The 27295-nt window shown below is 45.4% G+C and overlaps 1 protein-coding gene across 10 annotated transcripts in view; it reads left to right on the forward strand.

Moving 5' to 3' along the window:
• The window catches only part of Gmeb1 (glucocorticoid modulatory element binding protein 1), a 47593-nt gene extending 22611 nt beyond the window's left edge, over positions 1-24982 (forward strand). For all 10 annotated transcript variants that reach the window (XM_052716008.1, XM_052716009.1, XM_052716003.1 and 7 more), the window contains 7 exons: positions 1687-1811; positions 4676-4779; positions 7771-7928; positions 10965-11096; positions 12016-12153; positions 17079-17201; positions 21568-24982. In XM_052716008.1, the coding sequence (XP_052571968.1) occupies positions 1687-1811; positions 4676-4779; positions 7771-7928; positions 10965-11096; positions 12016-12153; positions 17079-17201; positions 21568-22265 (1478 nt within the window). In that variant the 3' untranslated portion in view covers positions 22266-24982. The remainder of the gene's footprint in view (positions 1-1686; positions 1812-4675; positions 4780-7770; positions 7929-10964; positions 11097-12015; positions 12154-17078; positions 17202-21567) is intronic.
• The last annotated feature ends 2313 nt before the right edge of the window (positions 24983-27295 follow it).

The raw sequence follows: 27295 nt of genomic DNA on the forward strand, positions 1-27295 counted from the left end.
GATCTCTGTGAGTTCGAGGCCAGCCTGGTCTACAGATCGAGATCCAGGACAGGCTCCAAAATTACACAGAGAAACCCTCTCTTGAAAAACAGCAACAACAAAAAGAGAAACTCACTTCTCTTTTGAAGCCCATGTATATATGTAAAACACAGGAAGTAATTACCATCTCACAAGATTATAATAACTAAAATGCTGGGTGTTTTGTCTCATGCTTATAATCCTGACACTTTGGAATTAGCAAGATTCGGAGTTCAGGGGCTGGAGAAAGGCTTAGTGGTTCCAGCACTAAGTTCAATTCCCAGCACCCATGTGACAGCTCTGTCTGTAACTCCAGTTCCAGGGATTCTGACACCCTCACACAGACACACATGCAGGCAAAACACCAATGCACATAAAATAAAAATAAATAAATAAATAAAAAAGAACAGGAGTTCAAAGCTATCCTTGGCTACATAAAAAGTTCATGGCAGTTTGAAACTGTCTCGAAAAACAACCAAACAAAAGAATTATAGTAGCACATGTAAAGGTTTATGGTAGGGTTGACCATGTAGCTCAGCGGTACAACACTTAACTAGCTTGCATAATGCCCTGGGTTTTATCCTCAACAACATGCGAAACAAACAAATCTGAGGCTCAGCAATTAAAATGGCTTGCCGTATATGTAGGCAAACCTGCAACCTGAGTTCAATCTCCAGAACCCATGTAAAGTTGGAAGAAGAGGACACTCTCCAGAGTTGGCCATCTCCACAGCGTGATGCGCATGCCCTCCCCAGTAAGAATAAATAATTTTTTTTTTCCGAGATAGGATTTCTCTATGTTAGTTTTGGTGCCTGTCCTGGATCTCGCTTTGTAGACCAGACTGGCCTCGAATTCACAGAGATCCACCTGCCTCTGCCTCCCGAGTGCTGGGATTAAAGGCGTGTACCACCACTGCCCAGCAAATAATATTTTTAAATTAAAAAATAGAGAGAATATGTCATAGTGTCTTTTTTTTTTTATTGGTTTTTCTAGACAGGGTTTTTCTGTGTAGTTTTGGTGCCTGTCCTGGATCTCGCTCTGTAGACCAGGCTGGCCTCGAACTCACAGAGTTCTGCCTGGCTCTACCTCCCTAGTGCTGGGTTTATAGGCATGCGCCACCACTGCCGGGCTGTGTCATAGTGTCTTAACACATTGGTGCCTTAGTAAGACATAGCTGTTATGTTGAATTTCAAAAGTCTTTCTGGGGCTGGAGAGATTACTAAGTGTTACGAGCACTTGCTGCAAGGACGTGGCTTAGATTCGAGCTCACAAGATAACTCACAGCCATCGTAACTCCAGTCCCAGGGGAGCCAGTGCTTTCTTCTGGTCTCTGCAGGCATCAGGCAAACAACTGGTGGACAGACTTGCATGCAGGCCAAACACCCATGCAATTTTTATTTTTATTTTTAAAGAGTGCCTTGTTAGTGGTGGGAATATAGCCTAGTTGGTAGAGTTCAAGGATCAGTTATCTGAGGTCATCATTGCTGTATACTGAGTTCAAGGCCAGCCTGAGCTACATGAGACCCTATCTAAAAAAAAAAAAAAAAAAAAAAAAAAAAAAAAAAAAAAAAAAAGATGGCCTGAAAGGAACCCGAAAACTGTACATTTGGAATTTAAGTTTGGGGAAGAATTGTTCAGTAAACAGTGGATTGCTTTTTCCATTTTCAGATGCAAGTAGTATAGAAGCGAATGAGGATATGGAAATTGCTTACCCTATAACCTGTGGAGAGAGCAAAGCCATCCTCCTCTGGAAGAAGTTTGTGTGTCCAGGAATAAATGTCAAGTGCGTCAAGGTAATTGTCTCCTCTTGAGGTTTTTGGAGGGCTCTGATCTAGGGTCTGGAAATGCTGGGCAAGTGCTATTTGTTTAGTTATTTTTCATGGCGCCCATGTGCAAGGTAAAGGAGGTTTGTAGCAGTCTGTTCTCTCCTTTCCCCATGTGGATTCATCGGAGGCTTGAACTCTACTTGTCAGGCTTGGCAGCTGCCGCTCCTGCAATGTTTGGGTCCTGGAACCCTGGCTAGGGCCATCAAGGGGATGAAGAAAGACAACCACATGTACAGTAAAGCTGGGGTCAGGTTTGGTTCTCTAACTGCTATCTGGAACCTCAGCATATTATATTTTAGGTACAGCACAGAGAGAAAGGTTAGGTAGTCTTGGTATAGTAGGTCTCTGTAGGTGTAAACATCTGGGAGGAGGAAGCTGCAGTTGCTAGTCTGGGCTCACACTGATCAATTATTCATTCATAAGCACTTGTACTTGTAAGCGTGGGCCACGTGGGTAAAGGTTTTGCCAGTTGCTCCTGGTCTGAGGCTTTGGGCTTTCTTGGCATGGCTGCACCCATGTCAAAATATATATCCTCAGCCGGCGGGCATAGTGGTACACACCTTTAATCGCAGGACTTGAGAGGCAGAGGCAAGACCAGCCTGGTCTACAGAGCGAGTTCCAGGACAGCCAGGGCTACATAGTGAGACCCTATCTTGAAACAATGATAACAAAAATACCCATTCCTTCAGGGCTTCACTCCCTCCCTCAGAGTTTGTCACTTCCTACAGGCAGCAAATACCTTCATCTGCTGAGCCGTCTTGCTGTCCCCACAGCTTTGTTCTTACGGTGTCACAGTAGAAAACCTAAGGATTTTGAAATAAAATGGGTCTGGCCCTAGTTCCACTGGAGCATGGGTCTTGTGCAAGCAGAGAGTATTATCTGTTTCACCAAGATAAACCTAGTCCATATGATGCCTTGGTGGTGGTGGCAGGACCTTGTGCATGACAAAGGCCGACCCTGTGTGGCGCCTAATAGTGTTTGATAAGTGTTCAACAGGTAAGTGAATGAATAGCCAGAACCCTTCACTATCTCTGCCTAGTCATGTGATTTTGAGCAAGTTGTTTAATAATTAAAATTTCAGAGCCTTGCTGGGCATTGTAGTGTACACCTTTAATCCCAGCAATCAGGAGGCAGAGGTAGGCAGAGGCAGGCAGATCTCTGAGTTCAAGGCCTGCCTGGTCTACGAAGTGAGTTCCAGGACAGCTGGGGCTGCACAAAGAAACTTGAGCCTTATGTATTAAAATAGTAATCATTCTCATCAATATACATACGGCTATACAGCACATACACTGTGCTATAGTAAACAAGATCATATATGTAACATGCCTTGAACTGATGCATCGTAATAGGCTTTATTCAGAATTGTTGTTTATAAGAATAAGTAAGGTGTAATAGGTCATGCCTGTAATCCCAGCATGGAGGCAGTAGGATTTAAGTTTGAGGCTAAGAGGTGATGGAGTGGGACCCTGTCTCAAAAAACCCAAAAGGTATGGTGGCGTACGCCTTTAATGACAGCATTTGGAGGCAGAGGCAGGTGGACCTCTGTGAGTTCAGGGCCAACCTGGTCTACACTCACGGAGTCCTAGATCAGCCAGGGCTGTATGGTGAAACCCTGACACCCAAAAAACAAAACAAACAAATCTCATGAGAGCCAGGCATGCTGGTACACACCCTTAATTCCAGCACTTGGGAGGCAGAGGCAGGCAGATTTCTATGAGTTCAAGGCCAGCCTGGTTCCAGGCCGGTCAGAGCTGCACAGTGAGACCCTGTCTCAAGAAAAAAAAAAATTAAAAAAGAAAAATCTCCTCAGAGCATCTGTAAGTAGCTGTTCATTCCGCTTCCACTGGTGGCCACAGTGGTTCATCTTGCCTCCTTTGGTGGCCACAGTGATGATCCCTCATATTGTCATGTTGCCCTCACCATGGGAGTTTAGTGGTGCCAGCCTAGGCTGAGAAGGGCTGCAGAGTCTGAGGCTCTGCACTGTTCTTGGTTTTTACTATATTTACTCTTTCTAACATCTTGAATCCCTAAAAAAAATACTGAGCTAGGTGACTGGAGAAATGGTGCAGTGTGAAAAGCATTGGCTGCTGTTCCAGAGGACCTGGGTTCAGTTTCCAGCACCTATATAGCAGCTCAGAACCAGTCTATAACTCCAGTTTCAGGGGATCTGTCACCGTCTTCAGGCCTCTGTGGGCAGTGCATGTGTGTGGTGCACAGACACATATGCAGGCAGAACACCCATGCACGTAAGATAAACATCAATCTTTAAAAGGGTCTTCAGTGTGTGGTGTGTGTGTGTGTGTGTGTGTGTGTGTGTGTGTGTGTGTGTGTGTGTGTGTGTGTGAGTGCTGGACTGAGTATTCCAGGCTAACCAGTCTTCCAGCTTCCCATCTCACAATAAGAGTGCGGAACTACAGATGCAGTTCACGTTGTTAAGTGATTTCTGGGATTGAGGTCAGTGTGTAGTCTTGTACAGTTAGCACCTTTACCTGTGAGTTATCTCCCTGGCCCATCCATCTTTAGCTCTACTTAGATTTCTTCAGTTTCTTGACCAGCCTCTGGAACACTAGACCCATCCCCCTGCTTCAGAGTATAAGTGGATTTGTAGATACTATTTAGCATGTTTATTTCTCGTCCTCACCCTCTGTAACTCTGTCCTAGGAAAGGACAGGTACTCAGAGGGGGATAATGTTTAGTACCACAGGACAGGGGGTTGAGTGGCACTGATATGGCTTATAGCATTGTCTGGGGTTTTGTGTAGAGCAAGTGGCATTGTTTCATTCTTTCTAAGTTCACATTGGCCCACTTTGGATTTTTCTTTCTTACTGTAGTTCAATGATCAATTGATCAGCCCCAAGCACTTTGTTCACCTGGCTGGCAAGTCCACTCTGAAGGACTGGAAGAGAGCCATCCGTTTAGGCGGGATCATGCTCAGGTGAGTGCTGGGACATCACATGCATCTCAATGCAGCACTTAGTCAGGGTAGAATCTTCCACACTCTTTGACCTTCATCGACTTTCCCGTAACCTTTTTTTTTTGCTTTGTGACACTAGGGTTGGAACCCAGGGCCTTGCGCATGCTACATAAGCACTCTACCACTGAATTATACCCCCTGTAGCCTCTAACTATTAAATCAAACTAATTAACCTTTCCCAGCATCTACACTCGATTTTTCATTCTTTCTTTTTAGGTTTTTAAGTCTCATTTAGGTCCGTTTAGCCCAGAACTTGCTGTGTAGCCGAGGCGGACGCCAGCATGCTTCGGTGCTGATGTCAGGGGGTTGGACCGAACCTTTTTTAGGCAGAGCAGCTCCGAGTAGCCGACTGTCCTCCCTGTCCTCACAGAGAGAGCCAAGCTGGGTGCTGAGCAAGTGCACCAGCGTGACTGACAGATCCTGGGATAGCCTGTTCAAATAGAAGACCACGGTTGAGAAATACCAGGCGTAATGTTTGCAGTCTTTGCCATCCCTGTCTAACAGACAGATGTCAGCATATGGAATAGCCCTCACCAGCAAGTTACCATTGCACTTTTCCCCCTTGAATGCATTAGTTAGTATGCCTTGAATGTTCACCTGCTGATAGAAAAAAAAAAGTAAATGTAAAGCCTGGGGCTGGAGAGATGACTCAGATATTAAGAGTTCTGGCTGCTCTTCTGGGTGGCCTGGGTTCAGTTTCCAGCACCCGCATGGCAGCTCACAACCATCCAGGGGAATCCGACACCTTCTTCTAGCCTTCATGGGAACCAGATGTACACATAGTACATAGACATACATGCAGGCAAAGCACCCATACACATAGAATTCTAAAAAACAAGTTTAAAAAAATTTTTTATTTGTTTTAATTTTATGTGCATTAGTATTTTGCCATGGGTGTCGGGTCCCCTGGAATTGGAGTCACAGACAGCTGTGAGCTGCCATATGGGTGGTGGGAATTGAACCCAGGTCCTCTGGAAGAGCAGCCAGTACTCTTGACTGCTGAGCCATCTTTCCAGACCCCTTAAAAACAAAAATTTTAAGGTCAAGAATTAGAAGTGTCCAGCCAGGTGTGGTGGCACCTTTAATCTCGGCACATGGGAGGCAGAGGCAGGAGGATCTCAAGTTTAAGGTCAAGCGTAGAAACAACACACAGAAAAGGGGCTGCTTCCGTTGGGTACAATTTCTCAGTGGTGGAGACACGTCCTCAACAGATCCTAGCCCTGGGCTCATTATAGTTGAAGGATTTGAGAAGAATGCCTTTCCTGTCCCTTCTGTTTTCTTCTTGACTTGTTTTATCTGCCCAGGAAGATGAGCATGTGCCAGTTTCCCCGCAGATGTTAAAAGGACTCAGATGCCTAGAGATCTATTAGTGAAAACCAAGTGACAGGATGACAGAGTGTGAAATGCTTCCTGGGTTTGCTCATGATCTGCAATAGTGGGTCTCATGGATTTTTGTTACAAGGACATTTTCCAGAAGGAATTAACATCATCAACATTGTACAGTATTTCTAGGAGACTTCTTTTTTGTTTGTTTGTTTTTTTTAAGATTTATTTATTTATTATGTACACAGTGTTCTGTCTGCACGTATCTCTGCAGGCCAGAAGAGGGCACCAAATCTCTTACTGATGGTCATAAGCCACCATGTGGTTGCTGGGAATTGAACTCAGGACCTTTGGAAGAGCAAGCAGTGCTCTTAACCTCTGAGCCATCTCTCCAGCCCCATGTTTGTTTGTTTTTGAGACAGGTTTTCTCTGTGAAGTCCTGGCTGTCCTGGAACTGGCTTTGTAGACCAGGCTGGCCTGGAACTCCCTGAGATCCACCTGCCTCTGCCTTCACTTCCTGAGTGCTGAGATTAAAGGCCCATGCCACCACTGCCCTGCCTCTAGGAGACTTCTACTTTTTTTTTTTTTAAGGTTTATTAATTTATTGTGTATACTGTATTCTGCCTGCACGTATCCCTGCAGGCCAGAAGAGGGCACCAGATCTCATTACAGATGGTTGTGAGCCACCACGTGGTTGCTGGGAATTGAACTCAGGACCTCTGGAAGAGTAGTCAGCTCTTAACTGCTGAGCCATCTCTCTAGCCCCATCTCTAGGAGACGTCTTGATTTTGTAAATTTTACTTACTTTCTGCTGTTCGATTGAACTGACAGCCTCCCACATGCTGGACAAGGAGTCTGCAGCTGTGCCATGGCTTCTCGCAGCTAGACTCTAGTCCCTCCCTCACTGTTTCCCTTTTTCCTTCCTCCCCTCTCTTCATTCCTCCGCGCCTCTTTGTCTTCTGAAATGTTTTATCTCTAAAAGTGGCAATAAACTAGGCCTTCTGGAACTGATACTAGCCAGGGGTGGTGGGTGGTGCCTGCTTCTTAGCTCAGTTCTTTTTTTTTTTTTCCCAGACAGGGTTTCTCTGTGTAGTTTTGGTGCCTGTCCTGGATCTCTATAGACCAGGCTGGCCTCGAACTCACAGAGATCTGCCTGCCTCTGCCTCCCAGCTGGGACTAAAGGCGTGCGCTACCACTGTCAGGCTTGTGGTTGTTTGTTTGTTTGTGAGACAGGGTTTCACTGTGTAGCCCAGCATTGCCTGGAACTTGCTGTGTAGACCAGGTTGACCTTGAACTCACTGGGCCTCTGCCTCTCAAGTGCCGGGACTTTCAGCTTTGGTTTTCAATGACATTCCTGACATTCTTAGTGTATCTAAAGCTTGGTGAAGAGTACTGATGCTGAGGAAACTCAGAAGAGAAATGGTGGTCAATGTGGGCAGGACTGATGGACGTTTTATAATTCCAATTAGAATTTTCACAGTGCGATGGCTTCAGATTTATTAGGCCCCTTTAATCTTCATCATGGACTCAGCAGATTGTTCCATCTGCCCCTTAGTTCTCATAGTTCCCATAGTTCTCATAGTTCTCATAGGTGAAACGTGGGCTCAACTGCTTCTTGTCTCTGGACAGGAAAATGATGGACTCTGGACAGATCGATTTTTACCAGCATGACAAAGTGTGCTCCAATACCTGCAGGAGCACCAAGTTCGACCTCCTCATCAGCAGCGCGAGAGCCCCAGTACCAGGCCAGCAGACCAGTGTGGTGCAGACCCCCACCTCGGCCGATGGTACGGGGTAGGAAACCACCCGGAAAGCTACTGCGTTCACCTGCCCTTCCCTCCTCACCCATTGCTTCTCCCTTGTGGCTTTGTTTTTGAGACCCTGTCTCACCGTGTAGCCCGGGCTGGACTTGTACTTCCTGTGATTTTCTTGCTTCTGCCTCCCCAGACAAACAAACCAACCACCATGCCTGGGCCCCCGGTATTTCTCTTTCCAGTACCTGTGAGCATTGATGTGCTTTGGTGCTGTGTTGTAAGGTATTACAGCAATCTCGGCTAGAGGCGTAAGCCCTGGAAACAGATTCCTTTTTTCCTCTTAAAATGACTCATTTTGTTTGGTTTGAGACTAGGTTTTTGTAGCCCAGGCTATCCAGGAACTCACTTTGTAGCCCAGGCTGACTTTAAATTCATGGCTGTTCTCCTCTCTCAACCTCTAGAATGTTGGGATTACAGGCTTGAATCACCTATGCATAGCTTATTCTCTCTTTTTTTGGGGGGTGTTTTTCCAGACAGTGTTTCTCTGTGCCGCCCAACAATCCTTTCTTTCTGCCTCCCAAGTGCTGGGATTAAAGGCATGTGCCACTATACTCAGCATGCCTGGCTATTTTAATTGATTCTATTTTGTTTGTTTTTTCCGAGACAGGGTTTTTCTGTGTAGTTTTGGAGCCTGTCCTGGAACTCACTCTGTAGACCAGGCTGGCCTCGAACTCATAGAGATCAGCCTGGCTCTGCCTCCTGACTGCTGGGACTAAAGGCGTATGCCGCCACCGCTGCCTGGCTTTAATTGATTCTTGTTGGCCAACTCTCTTTCTTGTTTTTTCTTTTCTTTTTTCTTCATCATCATCATCATCATCATCATCATCATCAATCCTGCCTGTGCATGCTAGGCACATTTTCTATCTCTAACTTAAATTTCCAGTATTCTTTGTTTGTCTTTGTTTTGGTTTTTGAGACAGGGTTTCTCTGTGTAGTCCTGACTGTCCTGGAACTAGCTCTGTGGACCTGGCTGGCCTCAAACTCAGAGATCTGCCTGCCTCTGCCTCCCCAGTACTGGAATTAAAGGCATGCGCCACCACCTGGCTTATTTCCAGCATTCTTCTTTCTTACAGTACGTGCCAAGCATTAGAGAGATGTTCTGTACTTACAGGGCTTATTCAGTGTTCTCACTTTCATGCCAGTCTCCAGGCGTGTCAAGGTTGAGTGGAGCCTTGGTAAGATTAGAAAGGTTGATTAGAATGACAAACATCTTCAAATGTTGAAGAGGCAGGCATCAGTGGCTGGGCTGAGCAGACCACCGCCTGAATCAGGCTGAGCAGACCACTACCTGAGTGAGCCCCAGCTTACCAACCTAGACTTCCTCACAGATGAGTAAATTGGGCACACACTCACCCTCAGGCTTTGTTTGTTTAGACGAGGCCTTCCTATAGAGCCCTGGCCGGCCTGAATTTGCTGTGTAGACCAGCTGAAACTTAGGGCCAACCTTCTGTCTTTTGTTGTTGCTGTTGTTTTCTTTTGATTTGATTTGTTTTGAGACATAGTCTGATCATGTAGTCCAAGCTGGCCTAGGACGCCTCCTGCATCTACCTCCTGAGTGCTGGGGTTCCAGGCCTGTGATACTATGCTCAACTGACCTTTAGTGCTTTTGAATTTGGGTCTGGGGCTCCTTCTTATCATCTAGGGGAGAGCGAGGAGGGAGGGAAAGAGAGGGAAAAGGAGAATATATATGAATATGAATTCTGGTGGATTTAGTCACGGCCTCTGGAGACACCACAGTTGTGTAAAATATGTCTCAGCTGCTATTATAAAGCCTTGGGTATGAGGGCACCAGGCTTTCTGCTTCAGCCTCCCAAGTGCTGGGATTATATATAGTCCTGACCCACCTCACATGTCTTTGTGGGGTTAATTTTGGTTTAGTTTTCGGTGAACTCACAAATTCTGAGAGTAACCAATAGGAGAGTAAAAACCAAATCTCTCAGAGCCTAAATGCCGTTTCAGGAACGTGTCTAGTGGAGAATTTTCATGTATTTGACTCTTGCTTAGAAAAGGAAGAATATTCCAAACTGATTGATTTTTATTCGTCAAGACTTTACTTGATTGTCCATGTCCTGCGATTTCTTTGGTTACTGCTGTCCTCTGGTATATAGAGCTCACGTGTGTCTTTATTGCTGTCTGAGCCACTTTGGTTTTTCTTAGTTTTTGTTCAGCTTTTTAGAGACAATTGAAAGGTAAAGTGTGTGAATGTGTGTGTTTTAAGATTTATTTGAATCGTGTGTGTATATGTGTGTCTGTGGTTTTATGTGCGTGTGTATGGGTGTGTTTGTGTGGGTATGTGCATATATATGTGGGTACCCATAGAAGCCAACAGAGTTGGATCCCCTTGGAGCTGGAGTTACAGACAGTTGTGAACTGCCTGATATGGGTACTGGGAACTGAACACCAGTCCTCTGCAAGAGAAATATGTGCTCTTAACCACTGAGCCATCTTTCCAGTTCCATGTCTGTGTCTATAATTCATGGATCTCTTATGTGATCTTTTTTTGTCTCTCTTTCTCTTGCTTTCTCATCCCAGGCTGGTTCATTAGCTCAGGCTGGTTCATTAGCTATGACAACTTCAGATATTCCAGATGCTTACATCAAACATGTTTATAGTAGGGCTCATGACAAGTACACTGTTTTGAAATGATCCTAGGTCTTTCTCATCCTCAGGAAGTCTTCAGTGGGTGGCCTGACAGGCATATCTACCCTTAGTCACTTTCAAAACATCTGCCTGCCTGGGAAGCAGACTGCCCTTGGAAGGTTTTGTTGTTGTTGTTGTTCTTTTTCTTTTTCTATTCAGAGTAAAAATAAAGCTTTTTCTTTGAAAGGCAAGTTTTCTTTAGGAAACTCTGTGTACATCCTGACTTACCTAGACATCTAGATTTTAAAATATAGACACTAGGCAAGAGGCAGCATGCTAAAAATCACATGGTTTTTCTGTCTTTATGAGAGAGGATACTGACTTTTCCTCACAAAATTGATGGCTTTGTTTCTAACGGACCCTGCTTAGGTAACATCACACAGATTGCCATCTCAGAGGAGAGCATGGAAGAGGCTGGGCTGGAGTGGAACTCGGCTCTCACTGCCGCTGTCACCATGGCCACAGAGGAGGGCATCAAAAAAGAATCGGAAGAAATTTCAGGTACTTTCCTGTGTAGCCCCGTCCTCCTGTGTAGCCCTGACTTCCTGTTGGTGTAGGATCTCTTCTTATGTCTGCTTGTCTTCCGCAAAAAGATGAGTACTAACTATAACTGGGATCATCTCCTTTTAAATCTCATTTTGCACATGGAGGGATTGAGATTTAAGGTGGTCCATGTCAGAGCTGAACTGTTTGGTTGTTTGACTCCATTGTCCATGCTTTTCTTATTACCAGCTGTCCCCATCTCTGGGTCATTTCTTAGGTAAATCAAACTTGGAGATGTTAGAAGGAAAAATTAGGTAGCAGGTAGCATAAAGTATATGACTATTAATTCCCTTAGAGGGGACCAGGAAAAGCTTCCTCACTTTTCCCTTCTCATCATTCATTTAATAAATATCTGTTGCCTGTTGGACACTGTTGCTGTTTGCTGGATACGCACATGAAGAGACTTAGCTGCTACCCTAGGGAAACCTGCAGACCCTCCCACCCAGCTGTTTGGTCTAGCGTCGAATAGAGGGAATATCTTTAATTAATATTTAGCTCAATATCTTTATTAGCTAACCTTTATAAAATTAAGTCTTATCTAATTGAAAGCAAAATTAAAATTGAATTATTCAAGTAATACTTAGTCTTAAATATTGAATGCCTGTTTAATATTTAACTGAATATCTTTATTGGACTGAGATGTCTGTTTTGATAGCCAGAATCATAACAAATCAAGGGCATGACAAATTGAGGCAGGCAATTATCCCAAGCCCCTAGTGACTGAAGGGGCTAATAATTAGGTACCAACTCCTGGAGGCAGCCAGTCTTCCGTGTTTTAGTACAGAATCCTTTCGAATTGGAATTAACATTATAGACAGGTGCTGAGGCGTTTGGGTAATATCTCTGTCTACCTTCTGTCTCCTCCCTCTTGCACCAGAGGACACTTTGATGTTCTGGAAAGGAATAGCTGATGTAGGGTTGATGGAGGAGGTCGTCTGTAATATACAGAAGGAGATAGAAGAGCTGCTCAGGGGCGTTCAGCAGCGGCTCCTCCAGGCTCCCTTCCAGGTCACAGGTAAGTGCACTGAGCCTGGTAATAGCCTTCAGTTTTGAATACTCACAACTGCGAGGCAAAGGTATCGTTATCTTCGTATTACAGATAAGGAAAGTAAAGCTCATAAAGTTACGTCACTGTCTTTTTGTGGTTCCTGACAGTGTTTTGTTCATGTATGTGGTCCTGGGGATTTAATGTGGCCTCAGCACACTAGGCAAGCACTCTTCTACTGAGGTATAGCCCTAGCCTTATTTTATTTTGTTTGTTAACTGGGTTTTAAACTTTAGTTTGGTCAACCTTGTTTTAAAGATTTTATTTTTATTTTTTAAGAATGTTTTTTAAAGTTTCTATTACTGTGATAAAAAACAGCATAACAAAAGCAGCTTGGGTGTGTGAGGGGGAAGGGTTTATTTATCATATGCTTTTAGGTCACACTCTATCACTGAGGGAAGTCAGGGCAGGAACTCAGACAGGGCAGATGTAGCTAGAGTTTGCCTGCCTGGCCCACAGTCAGGACAAATCTTTCTCACCCACCAGTCCCACAGCTGCTCAGACCCGACCAAGTAAACACAGAGACTTATATTGGTTACAAACTGTATGGCCGTAGCAGGCTTCTTGCTAACTGTTCTTACAGCTTAAATTAATCCATTTCTATTAATCTATACCTTGCTACGTGGCTTGTGGCTTACCGGCATCTTCTCTTCACATGCTGTTTGTCATCATGGCGGCTGGCAGTGTCTCTCTGACTCAGCCTTCCACTTCCCAGAATTATTCTCCTCCTTGTCCCGCCTACACTTCCCCCTTCCTGACTACTGGCCAATCAGTATTTTATTTACTAAGCAATCAGAGCAAAACATTTGTCATATAGAACATCCCACAGCAGGCAGGAACCTAAGCAGAGGCCATGGAGGAGTGCTGCTTACTGGCTTGCTCCTCATGGTTTGTTTAACCTGCCTTCTTATAGCACCTAGGACCACCAGTTAAGGGGTGACACTGCTCACAGTGAGCTGGACTCTCTCATATCAATCAACAGTCAAGAAAATGCTTCATGGACTGGAGAGATGGCTCAGTGGTTAAGAGCATTGACTGATCTTCCAGAGGACCAGAGTTCAATTCCCATCACCCACATGACAGCTCACAACTGTCTGTAACTCCAGTTCCAGGGGATCCAACGCCCTTACAGACATACATTCAAGCAAAACACCAGTGAACTTAAATAAAAATTAAGAAAAAAAAGAAAGAAAATGCTTCATGCTAGGCCATGGTGGTGGCGCATGCCTTTAACCACAGCATTCTGGAGGAAGAGCAAGCAAATCTCTGAGTTTGAGGCCAGCCTGGTCTACAGAGCTCCAGGATAGCCAGGGCGCCACAGAGAAGCCCTGTCTTGAAAAACAGGCTTGTTCACAGACCACTCTGATGGGAATATTTTCTAAATTGTGGTTTTTCTCTTCCAAAATGATTCTAGCTTGTGTTGAGTGACATAAAACGCTTTAGCACACATGTCTATGTGTGTCTGTTTGTGTGTGGGTGTGTGCACATGAATCCAAGTGCTCGTGGAGGACAGAGGTGTCAGTCGCCCTGGAGCTGGCAGTTGTGCACCACTTGATGTAGGTGCTGGGAACGTAACTCAGGTCTTCTGGAAGAGCAGTAAGTGTGCTCTTAACCACTGAGCTGTCCGTCTCCCTACCCCCTGTGGTCTTGAAGCAGGACTTCATGTAGCCCAGGCTGGCACTGAGTTCTCTACGTATCACAGGCTGTAAACACCTGATCCCCTCCTTTAGTCTCTCTCAAGTGCTGGGATACAGCACTCCCAAATGTCTGCTTTGTCCTTTTAAGTTGTGCCAAAAAAACACTCTCTCCCCATCCCCCTTTTACCTTTATTTTGATATATGTGTAATGTATGTACATATAGATATATATGCATATGCACATGAAACACATGCATAATCTGGAGATAGGTGAAATCCACAGGGTTTAGATTAGCCTCACAGTCTATTAATTTAAGGCCTTGTGAACTGTGTGTTCACTTACAGCTATTTTAGATATTCTCGAGGTTATTGCTGTTGTACTGAGTATAAAGGGTATTTTGTTCATACACATACGGTTATGATGAGGCTTCACAGCTTGTATGTTCACTGACTTCTTCGACTTGTTCTTACTCTATTTCTTTTTAGATTTATTTGCTTGTTTATTTGTTTGTTTATTTTGGTTTTTCAAGACAGGGTTTCTCTGTGTAACAGCCCTGGCTGTCATGGAACTCACTGTGTAGACCAGGAATCCTCCTGCTTCTGCCTCCCAAGTGCAGGTGAATCTCTGTGAGTTCGAGGCCTGCCTGGTCTACAAAGTGAGTTCCAGGATAGGCTCCAAAAGCTACACAGAGAAACCCTGTCTCGAAAAATAAAACAAAACAAAAAGTTGTGCACCACCTTATCCCCCTTCAATGTGTATTTTTTGTGACAGTGTCCCGTGTGTCCCAAGCTGCCCTCTGACTTTATATAGCCAAGGTCAACCTTGAATTTCCATCCTCTGACCTCCCCTGCTGAGTGCTGCCTAGAGGCCTGAGCCAGGAAATCTACCTTTACTTACATTTATTTGTTTGTTTGTTCATTTCTTTCCTTGGAGAGGGCAGTATCCATACCATAGTGCATATGTGGAGGCCAGAGGACAATGTGCAATTTTTTCCGTCTATCAAGCAGGTCCCAGGAATCAAACTCAGATCTTTGGGCTTGGCACCAAGCACCTTTCCCTGCTGAGCCCTCTCACTGGCCCTGTTTACTTATTGTTTGGGCCCTGGAAATGAAAGCTAGGGCTTTGCATATGCCAAGGAAATGCTCTGTCACAGAGCTAACTCCCACCCTGGTGTAAATCAATGTGTGCTTGGAATGTAACACAAGCAGATAATACAGAAAGCTAAGGTAATTGTTTTCATAGTAGTTAAGAAAGGCCTTTGAGGGCACTGACCTTTGAGAAGAATCTGAATTTTAGAAGTTAGGCATGTAATGAGCTGGGAGAAAGAAACTTTCAGGCAGAGAGATCAAAGATCTTGGAGTGACAATGTCTGGTGATTACAAAGAATTATAGGAAGCTGGGTGGTGGTGGTGCACGCCTTTAATCTCGCACTTGGAAGGCACAGGCAGACAGATCTCTGTGAGTTTTGAGGCCAGCCTGGTCTACAAAGTCTACAAATTGAGTTCCAGGACGTCCAGGGCTGTCACACACACACACACACACACACACACACACACACACACACACACACAGAGAATTATCGGAAAACCCATTGTAACTGTTGCAGTGGATAAGGCATTGGTAAGGCTGAGGGTGCAGATAGGTAGGGCCTGTGTTGTTGTTTGTTGAGATAGGGTCTCTACATAGCCTTGGCTGTCCTGAAACTCACTATGTAGGCCAGGCTTGCCTTACTGTTATCATTCCCTCCTGAGTTCTGGGAAAGGTATGTGCCACCACACCCAGCCATTTATTGGTTGTTTTTTTTTGAGACAAGGTTTCATCTATAACCCAGGTTGGCCTTCAATTCCAGACAGTGATTTCACCTCAGCCTCCCAAATGCTGGATTACAGGTATGAGCTGTCATACCCGGCCTATTAGATTATTTGGAGAGGGAGTCTCACCATGTTGCCCAGGCTGATCTCAAATTGTCTTGCTTTAGCCTTCAGAATAGCTGGGGCTAGAGCTGTCCATCACCACACCCAGATTTTACCATCCTGTTTTCTAAACATGGGTCAGAATTTATAACTCGATGCAAAATTTAGAGTTTTTATTGTTTTCCTTTTGTGGGGTTTTGTTTGTTTTAAGATGGGGTTTTACTATATAGCTTTGGCTATCCTGGAACTTGCTATGTGGACCCGGCTGGCCTTGAACTCAACAGAGATCTGCCTGCCTCTGCCTTTCAAGTGCTAAGATTAAAGGCATGCACCATTATGCCTGGATTTTTTTTTTTTTAAAGATTATTTATTTCACCTATTTCTGTATTTTTGCTTTTTGTCTTTGCAGTGGTAGGGATAGGAGCAGCATGCTGCCACTACCCTACCACTGTGTCATACCCTGTTTTATTGTTTATGTAGGAAGATCTTCCAATGTGTTACAAAACCAAAATTAAATACATATGATAAATCTGCCATAAAAAAACTTGCTAGCCTGGGCTGGAGAGATAGCTCAGAGGTTAAGAGCACTAGCTGCTGCTCTTCCAGAGGTCCTGAATTCAATTCCCAGCAACCACATGATGGCTCATAACCATCTATAATGAGATCTGGTACTCTCTTCTGACCTGCAGGCAGAACACTGTACACATAATAAATAAATAAACCTTAAAAAAAACAAAAAAACTTGCTAGCCAAGCAGTGGTGATCCATGCCTTTAATGCCAGCACTCAAGAGGCAGAGGCAAGCAGATCTCTATGAGTTTGAGACCAGTCTAGTCTACAGAAGAGTTCTAGGACAACCAGAGCTGTTACACAGAGAAACCCTCTCTCAAAAAACCCAAATGGGACAAACAAACAAATAAATAAACTGCCAGGCATGGTGATAAGTACCTATCATCCCAGAACTAAAGTTGTAGAAGTAGGAGTTCAAGGCTATCCTGGGCAAGTTTGAGGCCAGCCTGGGCAATGAGATCCTTTCTGAAAACCACCACCACCACCACCACCACCACCACAATTACTGAAATGTGTTTAAGAGAGTTCCATAATTTCTTTGTTCTTATCCTTGTTGGGAGTGAGGGAAGGTGTGATCAAATCAGAGGCTCAGGCTGGCCTAGAAGTCACTCCATAGCTTAGGCTAGCCTTGAATTACTGATCATACTGCCTCCATCTCCTGTGTTGGGATTACAAGCATGCAGCACCACTCTGGGTTTCTGGGTTCTTTCAGATCTATAACTATCACATCAGGGGGCTGTTTAGACTCTACAGGCCTGTGCTTTGTTTCAAATAGATGCTGCTGTTCTAAACAATGTGGCACATACATTTGGCCTAATGGACACAGTCAAGAGAGTTTTGGACAACAGACGGAAGCAAGTGGAGCAGGGAGAGGGCCAGTTTCTCTACACCCTGGCAGGTACGTGGGCATGTGCTAGTCTTGAGTGCTGTTTGAAGGGTTGATGTGTCACTAGGTGTTCTAATAATCTCGGAAAGTTGGTGGCAGGAGACACCATCAGCTTTCCTTTTATTACATTATTGATAGGGCTCTTTTGACTATAGATTTTGTACATTTTCCATTGTTTGTCATAGTCATAAATTATGACTAGGGTGATGGCTGGCTGAGTTGGTAAAATGTTGCCCCTGTACGCATGAGGACTTCATATTTGAATCCCCAATGCGAACATGAAAAATTCAGGTTCAGGGCATGCATCTGCAGTCCCAGTATTGGGGAAAAGGAGACAGGTGGATGCCTGGAACTCGGTGGCTGGACAGCCTAGCCAAATTGAGGAGTTCTAGGTTCAGTGAGAGACCCTGTCTCAAAAAATAAGGTGGGGAGTCACCAAGGAAAACATCCAGTACCCACACACATGGGTACACCCCCACATAAACACATCCCTGCGCCCCAAACAGTAAATCTGTAACAAAGTAGTCAGAAACTATGAGCGCCCAGGTCTTTGAACGCAGCTACTCTGTTCATTTCGAAACAAGGGTTTAGAGCCACATATGGGGCCGGGCGGCGGCGGCGGCTGCTGCGCACGCCTTTAATCACAGCACTCTGGAGGCAGAGCCAGGTGGATCTCTGTGAGTTCAAGGCCAGCCTGGTCTACAGAGCAAGATCCAGGACAGGCACCAAAACTACACAGAGAAACCCTGTCTCAAAAAACCAAAAAACCCAAAAAACTACAATATGACATAAAATAGTCTCTGTCTCTTCAGGGTCTTTAAGGAACTTAAGGAAAAACAGAGACAAATAACCACAAGGAAACAGTTGGGTTTGTAGGTGTGATGGAAGAAGAAAGGGACTTTTCCCTTAGACCTGGAGGGAACTGAGAAGATTCGGAGGATGGAGTCATAGCTCCGTTGTAGAACGTGTGCTTTGCATGTGCAGTGCCTTGGATTTGATCCCAACCACTGCACAAGAGATAGGAAGAGGGAAGGAGAGAGTATGAGAATAATTTTAGGGGGAGATAAAACAGGTTCACAGTGTAAATTGAGTAGAGGTGTCGATGAGCAGCCTTTGAGTAACACCGCAGACTACCTTCCAGACAGTCAGGATTTGAAAGGAAAGAAAAATCACTTTAGCATTGGTCTGGTGGTGCACACCTGTGTCTTCCCTGCTGCCCTGAAGACTGAAGAGGAAGAACCTGACTGAGTTCAAAGTCTGCCTGGCCTATATAGCAACATCAAGGTCTACCTGGACAATTTAATGAAAATAAAATGTAAAGAGAAAGCTATGGAGTAACTCACTATACAGAGCCCTTGGGTTCAACTGCCAGTACTGTCAAACATAAAAAGGAGAACAGTGGGCATGGTGATACATGCCTTGACTCTCAGCACTGGGGAGGCACAGGCGGGTGGATCTCTGAGTTCAAGGCCAGCCTTGTCCACATAGTGAGTGCCAGGACAGCCAGGGCTACATAGAGAGACTTTGTCTCAAAAAAACACAAAATGAGAAATTTTTTAAAAAGAATTATTTAAAAAAGAAAGAAAGAATAAGTAAGCTGAGTATTACACCCATAATGCCAGCAGTTGAGGGGTTGAAGCAGGAGGACTTGAGATCATCAGCCTGAGTCACATGACAGAGGCCTGTCTTTCAAGAAAAAGAGTGCAGTGAGATGGCTCAGAGGGTGGAGGTTCCGCCACGAACCTCCACCAGGCTTGATGACCTGATGCTGGACCCCACATGGCGGGAGGAAACAGATTCCTGCAGCCTGTTTTCTGATCGCCAGTGCACGTGGTGGCACAGGTGTGCTGCACAGATATATACCCCTGTTCCCTGCAAAGTGAATGCCAACAACTTCTAGGAAAAGGTCAGGTGTAGGGATGCATGGCTGTCATCCCAGCAGTGGGGAGGTGGAGCCAGGAGAAACAGAAGTTCAAGACCATCCTTGGCTCCCTGTTGAGTTTGAGGGGCCATTTAAGGCAAACACAGGGAAGGGGATAGTAGTTGAGGTTTTTAAAGTGTTCCCTCCTCCCCACCCCCATGCTGGGGATCAGACCAAGGACTTCCTTCATGCTAGGCAAATACTCTGTCCAGAGCTACATTCCCAGCATGCTTGAGGGTTAGTTTTATTCAGTTCCCTTTTTTTTTTTTTTTTTTTTTTTCCGAGACAGGGTTTCTCTGTGTAGCTTTGTGCCTTTCCTGGAACTCGCTTTGGAGACCAGGCTGGCCTCGAACTCAGAGATCCGCCTGCCTCTGCCTCCCGAGTGCTGGGATTAAAGGCGTGCGCCACCACCGCCCAGCCCAGTTCCCATTTTAAACTGTTCACTGAACGTTGGTCCCACTGTTAAGATGACCGTCCTCCCGCTCCTGCAGAAGGACTGACAGGAGGAGGAGGAGTTACCCAAGGCCACATCAGACTGGCCAGCGAAGCTTGGAGGACTCTGTCCTTTATCCTAATTCAGGACTGATGCACTGTTGGAAACTTTTGTTTTGTTTTTGTTTTTTGTTTTTCAAGACAGGGTTTCTCTGTGTAGCCCTGACTATCCTGGAACTTACTTTGTAGACCAGGCTGGTCTTGAACTCACAGAGACCTGCCTGTCTCTGCTGGGATCAAAGGTATGTGCCTCCACCCCACCCCCACCCCCACCCCCTGGCTGGTTTATTTTCTTTTAATTTTTTTTTTTTTTAAATTTATTTATTTATTACGTATACACTCTTTTTCCTGCAGGCCAGAAGAGGGCACCAGATCTCATTATGGATGGTTGTGAGCCACCATGTGGTTGCTGGGAATTGAGCTCAGGACCCCTGGAAGAGTAGCCAGTGCTCTTAACCACTGAGCCATCTCTCTAGCCCAAAGTTTGTTTTTTTGTTTTGTTTTGTTTTTTTGTTTGTTTGATTTTGGTTTTTCGAGACAGGGTTTCTCTGTGTAGCTTTGCGCCTTTCCTGGAACTCACTGTGTAGCCCAGGCTGGCCTCGAACTCACAGAGATCTGCCAGGCTCTGCCTCCCGAGTGCTGGGATTAAAGGCGTGCGCCACGGCCGCCCGGCTGGTTTAAATCTTCTTCTTCTTCTTCTTCTTTTTTTTGGGGGTGGTTTTTTCAAGACAAGGGTTTCTCTGTGTAGCTTTGCATCTTTCCTAGAACTCACTCTGTAGCCCAGGCTGGCATCGAACTCACAGAGATTCACCTGCCTCTGCCTCCCAAGTGCTGGGATTAAAGGCTTGCATCACCACCGCCCGGCTTTAAATGTTCTTTTTTTTTTTTTTTTTTTCTTTTTTCGAGACAGGGTTTCTCTGTGTAGCTTTGCGCCTTTCCTGGAACTCACTTGGTAGCCCAGGCTGGCCTCGAACTCACAGAGATCCGCCTGGCTCTGCCTCCCGAGTGCTGGGATTAAAGGCGTGCGCCACCACCACCCGGCTTAAATGTTCTTAAATGATAGATTTAATTGATAAAGTCAGTCGGGGAGCCAGCCAGTCTAGCTTAATTGGTAAGTTGCAGGCCAATGAGAGACTGTGTCTTGAAGGAGAGAGACACTTGTTTGTCCTCTTGTCTGCACGTGCATCCACATATACATGCTCATACATGTGCACTTATACACACAAACAAACCACAAAAGGTAAAAGAAAAATGTTAGACTATGCCTCGTAACTATGTACAGTTGAAAATAGATACAAGTGTGGCTGAAAAGACAGCTCAGCATTTAGCAGCATACTTCCCCCTCTTCCAGAGAATCTTGGTTCTGTTAGTGGCTCACAACCACCTATAACTCCAGCTCTGGAGTCTCTGATGCACTCCCTGGCCTCAGCAGGCACCTGCACTCACGTGTGCACTCACATGTACACACATGCACACACATGCACATGTACAGGCACACACATACAAATAATTTAAAATTTAATTTAAAAAATATATATGTGTATGCTGGGAGATGTAGCTCAATGCTAAAGCGTGTCCTTAGTATGCCAGTGGCCCTGGGTGTAAATCACATACTTGTGAAAAGGAAAAAGACCATGTGAGACTTCTTTGATTTGTATTTTGCCAAGAGGTGAAAAATTTGTTAGAGGAGCATGTTGGGTTGAGTAAAGTAAGATCAGTTTTAAAGGACTCTGAACTGTTGCCCTGCCCATAATCATGCCATTCATTGCAATTACTGAAGGGTTAAAAAAAAAGTCATCTCCACAAGTCATTTGGGAAACAGTGGTATGACTTGCCTGAGGCTACACAGTGTAAGACTACTGACAAGACCCTGTGTCTCCTGACCCCCTGCCTAATGTCCCCAAGATGATTTCTTTCCACAAACTCTAGCTGTTTGTATGTTTTGTTTTGTTTTTTCCCCCATAGACTTGGAACGGCAGTTGGAAGAGCAAAAAAAGCAAGCTCAAGATCCTAGACTGAAATCCCAGACGGTTCAAAATGTGGTACTAATGCCTGTGAGCACCCCAAAGCCTCCAAAAAGACCCCGGCTCCAGCGGCCAGCCTCCACCACTGTCCTGAGCCCTTCTCCTGTCCAGCAGCCTCAGTTCACTGTCATCTCACCTATCACCATCACCCCCGTGGGGCAGTCCTTCTCGATGGGCAATATTCCGGTGGCTACACTCAGCCAGGGCTCCAGTCCTGTGACTGTCCATACGCTGCCTTCTGGCCCTCAGCTCTTCCGCTATGCCACAGTGGTTTCCTCTGCCAAGAGCAGCTCACCAGACACAGTGACCATCCACCCTTCATCGAGCTTGGCACTGCTAAGCTCCACCACTATGCAGGATGGGAGTACCCTGGGCAATATGGCCACCATGGTGAGCCCTGTGGAGCTGGTGGCCATGGAGTCCGGCCTGACTTCAGCAATCCAGGCTGTTGAAAGCACCTCGGAGGACGGGCAGACCATCATCGAGATTGACCCGGCCCCAGACCCTGAGGCTGAAGACACTGAGGGCAAAGCCGTCATCTTGGAGACAGAGCTGAGGACTGAGGAGAAAGTGGTGGCTGAAATGGAAGAACACCAGCATCAAGTCCACAATGTGGAGATTGTGGTCTTGGAGGACTAACTGGGGATGGGGGCCGAGAGCTATGTTTTGGTTTGGGATTTTAATTATGTTTATTTTTATCATTGTCCCACTCATTTCCACATAGAACCTTTTTTTAAAAAAACAAACAAACTACAAAATCTTGTTGTAACTGACAATGTTGGGTTCCTCCTACCCCCTCACTGGCAAATGGACAGAACAAGCTACCTTTCCAGAAGTTAGGAACAGGTCATCCGGTGTCCTACTCATCTTCCCCCAAGGAAGGTATTGCTTTTAGGGGAGGTGTCAAAGTAACCAAGAACCCTTTCCAGAATAGTCTGTTTGTATACACATGCATGGTTTCACTCTTGTAAAGATGCATTGACCAAACTCTGGAACACAGACCTGACACCGGAAGACGACCAGCTCTCGCGTGGATACAGAAATGCACTTGCCTCTGTATCCTGGATATGGCCTCAGAGGCCAATGCAAAACTCTGAAACAAAAGGAAGTTGAACTCTGCTTAGAGCAGAGAGCAGCATGCCATCAGCAGCTTAAAACGGGAAGTCCTTTGACAAGGAGGGGGCAAGGAATGATCTTCCAGAGGTGCATCCGATGCCTCTCAAACTCTTTGAGGGTTGGGTACCGTTTTGAGAAGAGGCCAGTAATATACAGAAGGCCACACAGCAATCAAGGGATTGTCACAGCTGTGCATTTGGGATAGCTCACCTTGCCCCCAGCCTTGTCAAAGCGCTCACCCTCCTCACCGAGGATTATTAGTCCATTCCTTTGCAGACTGTGATGTGGTGTAAATTGCTCTAGTTCTTGGACTGTGGCTATCATGGGGTGGGGCTCCAAGCCATCCATCATATTGGTTTCTTGACTCCAGGAATGGCAGAGTTCCTCATGCCGACCAGCTGCTATTTCCGGGAGCCCTGCGTACAAGTGTGTGTGGTGTGGTGTGGTTTTGGTGTGTGTGTGTGTACATATTTTGGCTTTGGAACCAAAAGCAGTCACTCACTTGGTGCTTCCCCTTCTCTTCATCCTGCAGTCTCCAGATCCCATGCTCTGCAGCTTTTGGCTGATTTGGAGAACAGGGACAGGTGCCTGCCTGCCTTCATTCCCTGTGAGAGTCACTTCTGTTTATGCCGCAGATGCTTCTGGGAGATACCGAGCTCATAAAAAGGCTTGGGCTTGGCAGGGAAGACTGGAAACACCCCTAGCCTTTCCTGAGGCATGGACTAGAAGTCTCCTGAGTGAGCAGGACTCCCTGGGAAAGAAACTGTGTCTGTCACAACTTTGTCTGGGGTGGGGGCTTCTTCCCAAGTGCTGCTTGTCCATTTCGACCTGGGTCACTTTCCACGCGGTGATCCTTTCTCTAGACCCCTTTTCAGTGTTGGGGAAGAGTGGACAGTGTGAGTTCTTTAATTATATTGCTTACTGTACTAGGGAAAGCAGACACTCTACAGATGACTTAAAGAGTAGCCAGAAAGGCACACAGCTTAGGAGTTAGAACATTTATTATTTATTATTAAAAGTAAAATTTTGACCTTAGTTTCTTTAAAAAAAAAATTAGAGAAGGATGCCTACCTAAACCCGTCTTCCTACCTGGAGGTTTCAGACACTATACTCAAATGAAAACGTCCTTCCATCTCTTAGATGGCCATATATAGCCAGAGAAGCCCTCAGGTCACTCTGAAGACCCTAAGTGTGTTTCAGCTTTAAAGCTGGACTTTTCAGAATACTGAGTTGGGCTGGGGACAGAGCTCAGCTGGTAAAGTGCTCACCTAGCATGCATGAAACCCTGGCTTCAGTCTCTACCGTGAAATAAACGGCCTGGGGGTGGGGTGGGGGGTCGGCACATGCCTTTGATCCTTGGGAAGTAGAGACAGAAGACTCAGAAATTCAAGGTCATTCTCAGCTCTGTAGCAAGTTCAAGACTAACCTGAGATACATAAAATGCTGTCTCAAAAAAAAAAAATCTGTTTTGAACAAGCTTTTGGTCCTTTATACATTTTTAGTGAAGGAACTGGAATTGATTTCCCTGCTTCCTTAGGTTTTCTGTTAATACATAAGAATTTTTATTACACTTATTTATCCGTGTGTGTGTGTGTGTAGTGGAGAGCTTGCTATGGTGTCTGTGTGGAGGTCAGAGAACAACCTGCAGGAGTCTCCTTCCATCATGTGTGTCCTGGGGATTGAACTCAGGTTGCCAGGCTTGGTGGCAAGCACCCTCGTCCTCTGAGCCATCTTGCCAGCCCTAAAAGTTCCAGGCTAAGTCTGAAACTATTACTTGAACCTAGAAAGCCACATATTCTTGTGCTCTTTAGGTCATTTCTCTTTCCCAGAGATGAGAGGACCAATTCAGGACAAGGGAGGAGCCCTAGAGAATAGAGACAGTCCTGCTCAGGTCCTTCCTTTTGCTCATTACAGCTGTTGGAGAATAAAGGTCGTGTGAGCACCATGCTTCCAAAGTCAGATGTCCTTTTGAGACAGAGCCTGTTTACTTTAATCATTCTGGCAGGTGGATTACATGAGCTTTGCTGTTTTCCTGGTCTTCCAAATGCTGTCGTTGCTAGCTGCTGTGGTACTCGTGAGGAAGAGATCTCTCACCCATGGTCTAGATTATTTCAGATGGGGTGAGACCCATGCAAGTTACTGATGTGTGAATAGGCAGTTGCAATGAAATTACTCCTCAGGCTGACTTGATGGTAGCTATCTTTTCTCTAGCCATTCATTAAATAAACATTTGTAAGTACCATGTATGTATAAGTACTGCACGCTAACCGATTGCGCCACCGGAGCCTCGGGAAATACCATGAAAATGCAGCTTCTATGCTAGACATTGACCTTGCAGACAATCCCTGTTCTCAAGGGGTTCATACCCAGACCTCGTCTGCAGTTAGCTGCAGTTCAGTGTCTTTGGTTTCTTTTGTAATCCTGTTTTATCTTCAGCATTGAGAAACATTCTGAGACCTCAGTTCCTAGGTTTTGGCAGGCTGGCAAAGTCACAGAGGTGAAGCCACCCCTAGAGAGCTACTACATCAAATCATTGTGTTGGGGTGAGTGTAGCCTTGGGCTGTTGGCCTGGAGTTAAGGACAAAAGATCAAGCACCTGACTCAGCTTGGAGTGTGAATGGGGATCAGCAAATCTGAGACAGTCTCTTGGAGAAGATGTGTGCACAAGCTTATTTTCAAATACTTGGGCTGTGGGCTGCGTATACAAGAGTAGAATTCTCTAGTCCCGCTTGCTGCTTCTGCTGGAAGACCCAGGTCCTCAGTCAGTGACACTGTTTACTGGAAGCACCCACTGGAGAAAGTGGGGCACACCTGAGCTGGTAATCATCAGATGGGTCCTGGAGCTTGATCTAGGGTGTGGCTGGGGTTTCCCTGGTAGAAGTGAATCTCTGAACTTTCTTGTTTTTCAAAAAGACCTTATTGTGCACTTGTCTAGTCCCTGATCCTGCCTGGTTCCTGCCCTGTCACCCTGTTCTTGCCCCCTCCCCCGCCCCCCGCCATGTCTCTTTTTCTTTCTGGACAGGGTCTCTGTGTAGCCTTGCTTGACCTAGAATTAGCTCTGTAGACCAGCCTGGCCTTGAACTCAGAGATCCATCTGTCTCTGCCTCCCAAGTGCTGGGATTAAAGCATGTGCTCACCACACCTCCTCAATTTCTAGGATTCCAGAGAGGGTGTTGCATGCTTACCTATAATCCCAGCACTAGGGGGCAGATGCAGGAGGATAGCATCAAGACATTGCCTCACAAAACAAAAATTTAGGCTCCCATACCCCAAAACAAAAAGTTTCTCTGCTTTTTTGTGCCTCCCCCATGAACAATAGACATTCGAGATTCAAAGCCACTTCAGTGTGTACTTCCCTCACCCCCCTGCCGTGGTAGTAGGGGGAACCAGTATTAATGAAAATATCTTGGAAATTAATATTCAGGTGATTCTTTTCATGTTGGTGTTTTATTCCAGTTCACGTAAGACTCTGAAGGTAAGTGTGTATAGAGAGTACTGGTTTTATTTACTAAAAATTTACAGTGTGTGTGTGTGTGTGTGTGTGTGTGTGTGTGATGCCAGGGTACACAGTGTCTTGGTCAAATGATAACTTTCAGGAGTCAGTGTGCTCCCACCACGAGGTGGGTTCCAGGCATCAAATTCAGTTCACCAGGCTTGGCAGGCAGACACATTTATTTATTTATTTGCTTTATTCATTTATTTATTTATTTATTTATTTATTTATTTATTTATTTATTTTTCCTTTCCGGAGCTGAGGACCGAACCCAGGGCCTTGCGCTCTACCACTGAGCTAAATCCCCAACCCTAGGCAGACACTTTTAATTACTGAACTGTCGCTGGCCCAAGATGTTTGTTTGTTTTAATTTTTTTAATTTTTATTTTATGTCTATAAATTTTTTCTTGCGCTGGGCGTTGGTGGCGCACGCCTTTAATCCCAGCACTTGAGAGGCAGAGGCAGGCAGATCTCTGTGAGTTCGAGGCCAGCCTGAGCTACAGAGTGAGTTTCAGGAAAGGTGAAAAGCTACACAGAGAAACCCTGTCTCAAAAAACACCAAAAAAAAAAAAATTTTTTTTTCTTGCAAGTATATATGTACACTATATGCATGCCTGATGTCTGAGGAGGTCAGAAGAGGGTTTCAGATCCCCTGGAACTAGAGTTAGGGATGTTAGCCACCATGTGGGTGATGGAAACCCAACCCAGGTTCTCTGGAAGAGCTAATGTTCTTAACTACTGAGCCATCTCTTCAGCTGATGTTTAAGTAGCAAAAGTCCGTCATGAAATACTGAGTCACGGAGTCAGAACTGATCCAGAATGGAGGACTATCTAGGGGGTAGAAAAGGCACCCCCCCCCAAAAAAAAAGGTTGAATTCCGAAAATAGGAATGAAGTGGTTTGTTTCGGTCAATATTTACTGAGGATCAAGTCAGTTAAGAGGAAGTGGACTCAGGCTACCCCTGCACTTCTGGAAGATTTCCTAGTATAGGTGATCACTGGGAGGCGAGACAGATCCCTTCCACCTAGAATAATTCTTCCCTGGGAAATCCTGCTGGAGA

The sequence above is a fragment of the Peromyscus californicus genome, unplaced genomic scaffold (assembly GCF_007827085.1).
Source record: "Peromyscus californicus insignis strain IS unplaced genomic scaffold, ASM782708v3 Scaffold_5__1_contigs__length_169319896, whole genome shotgun sequence".
Lineage (NCBI taxonomy): Eukaryota > Metazoa > Chordata > Mammalia > Rodentia > Cricetidae > Peromyscus > Peromyscus californicus.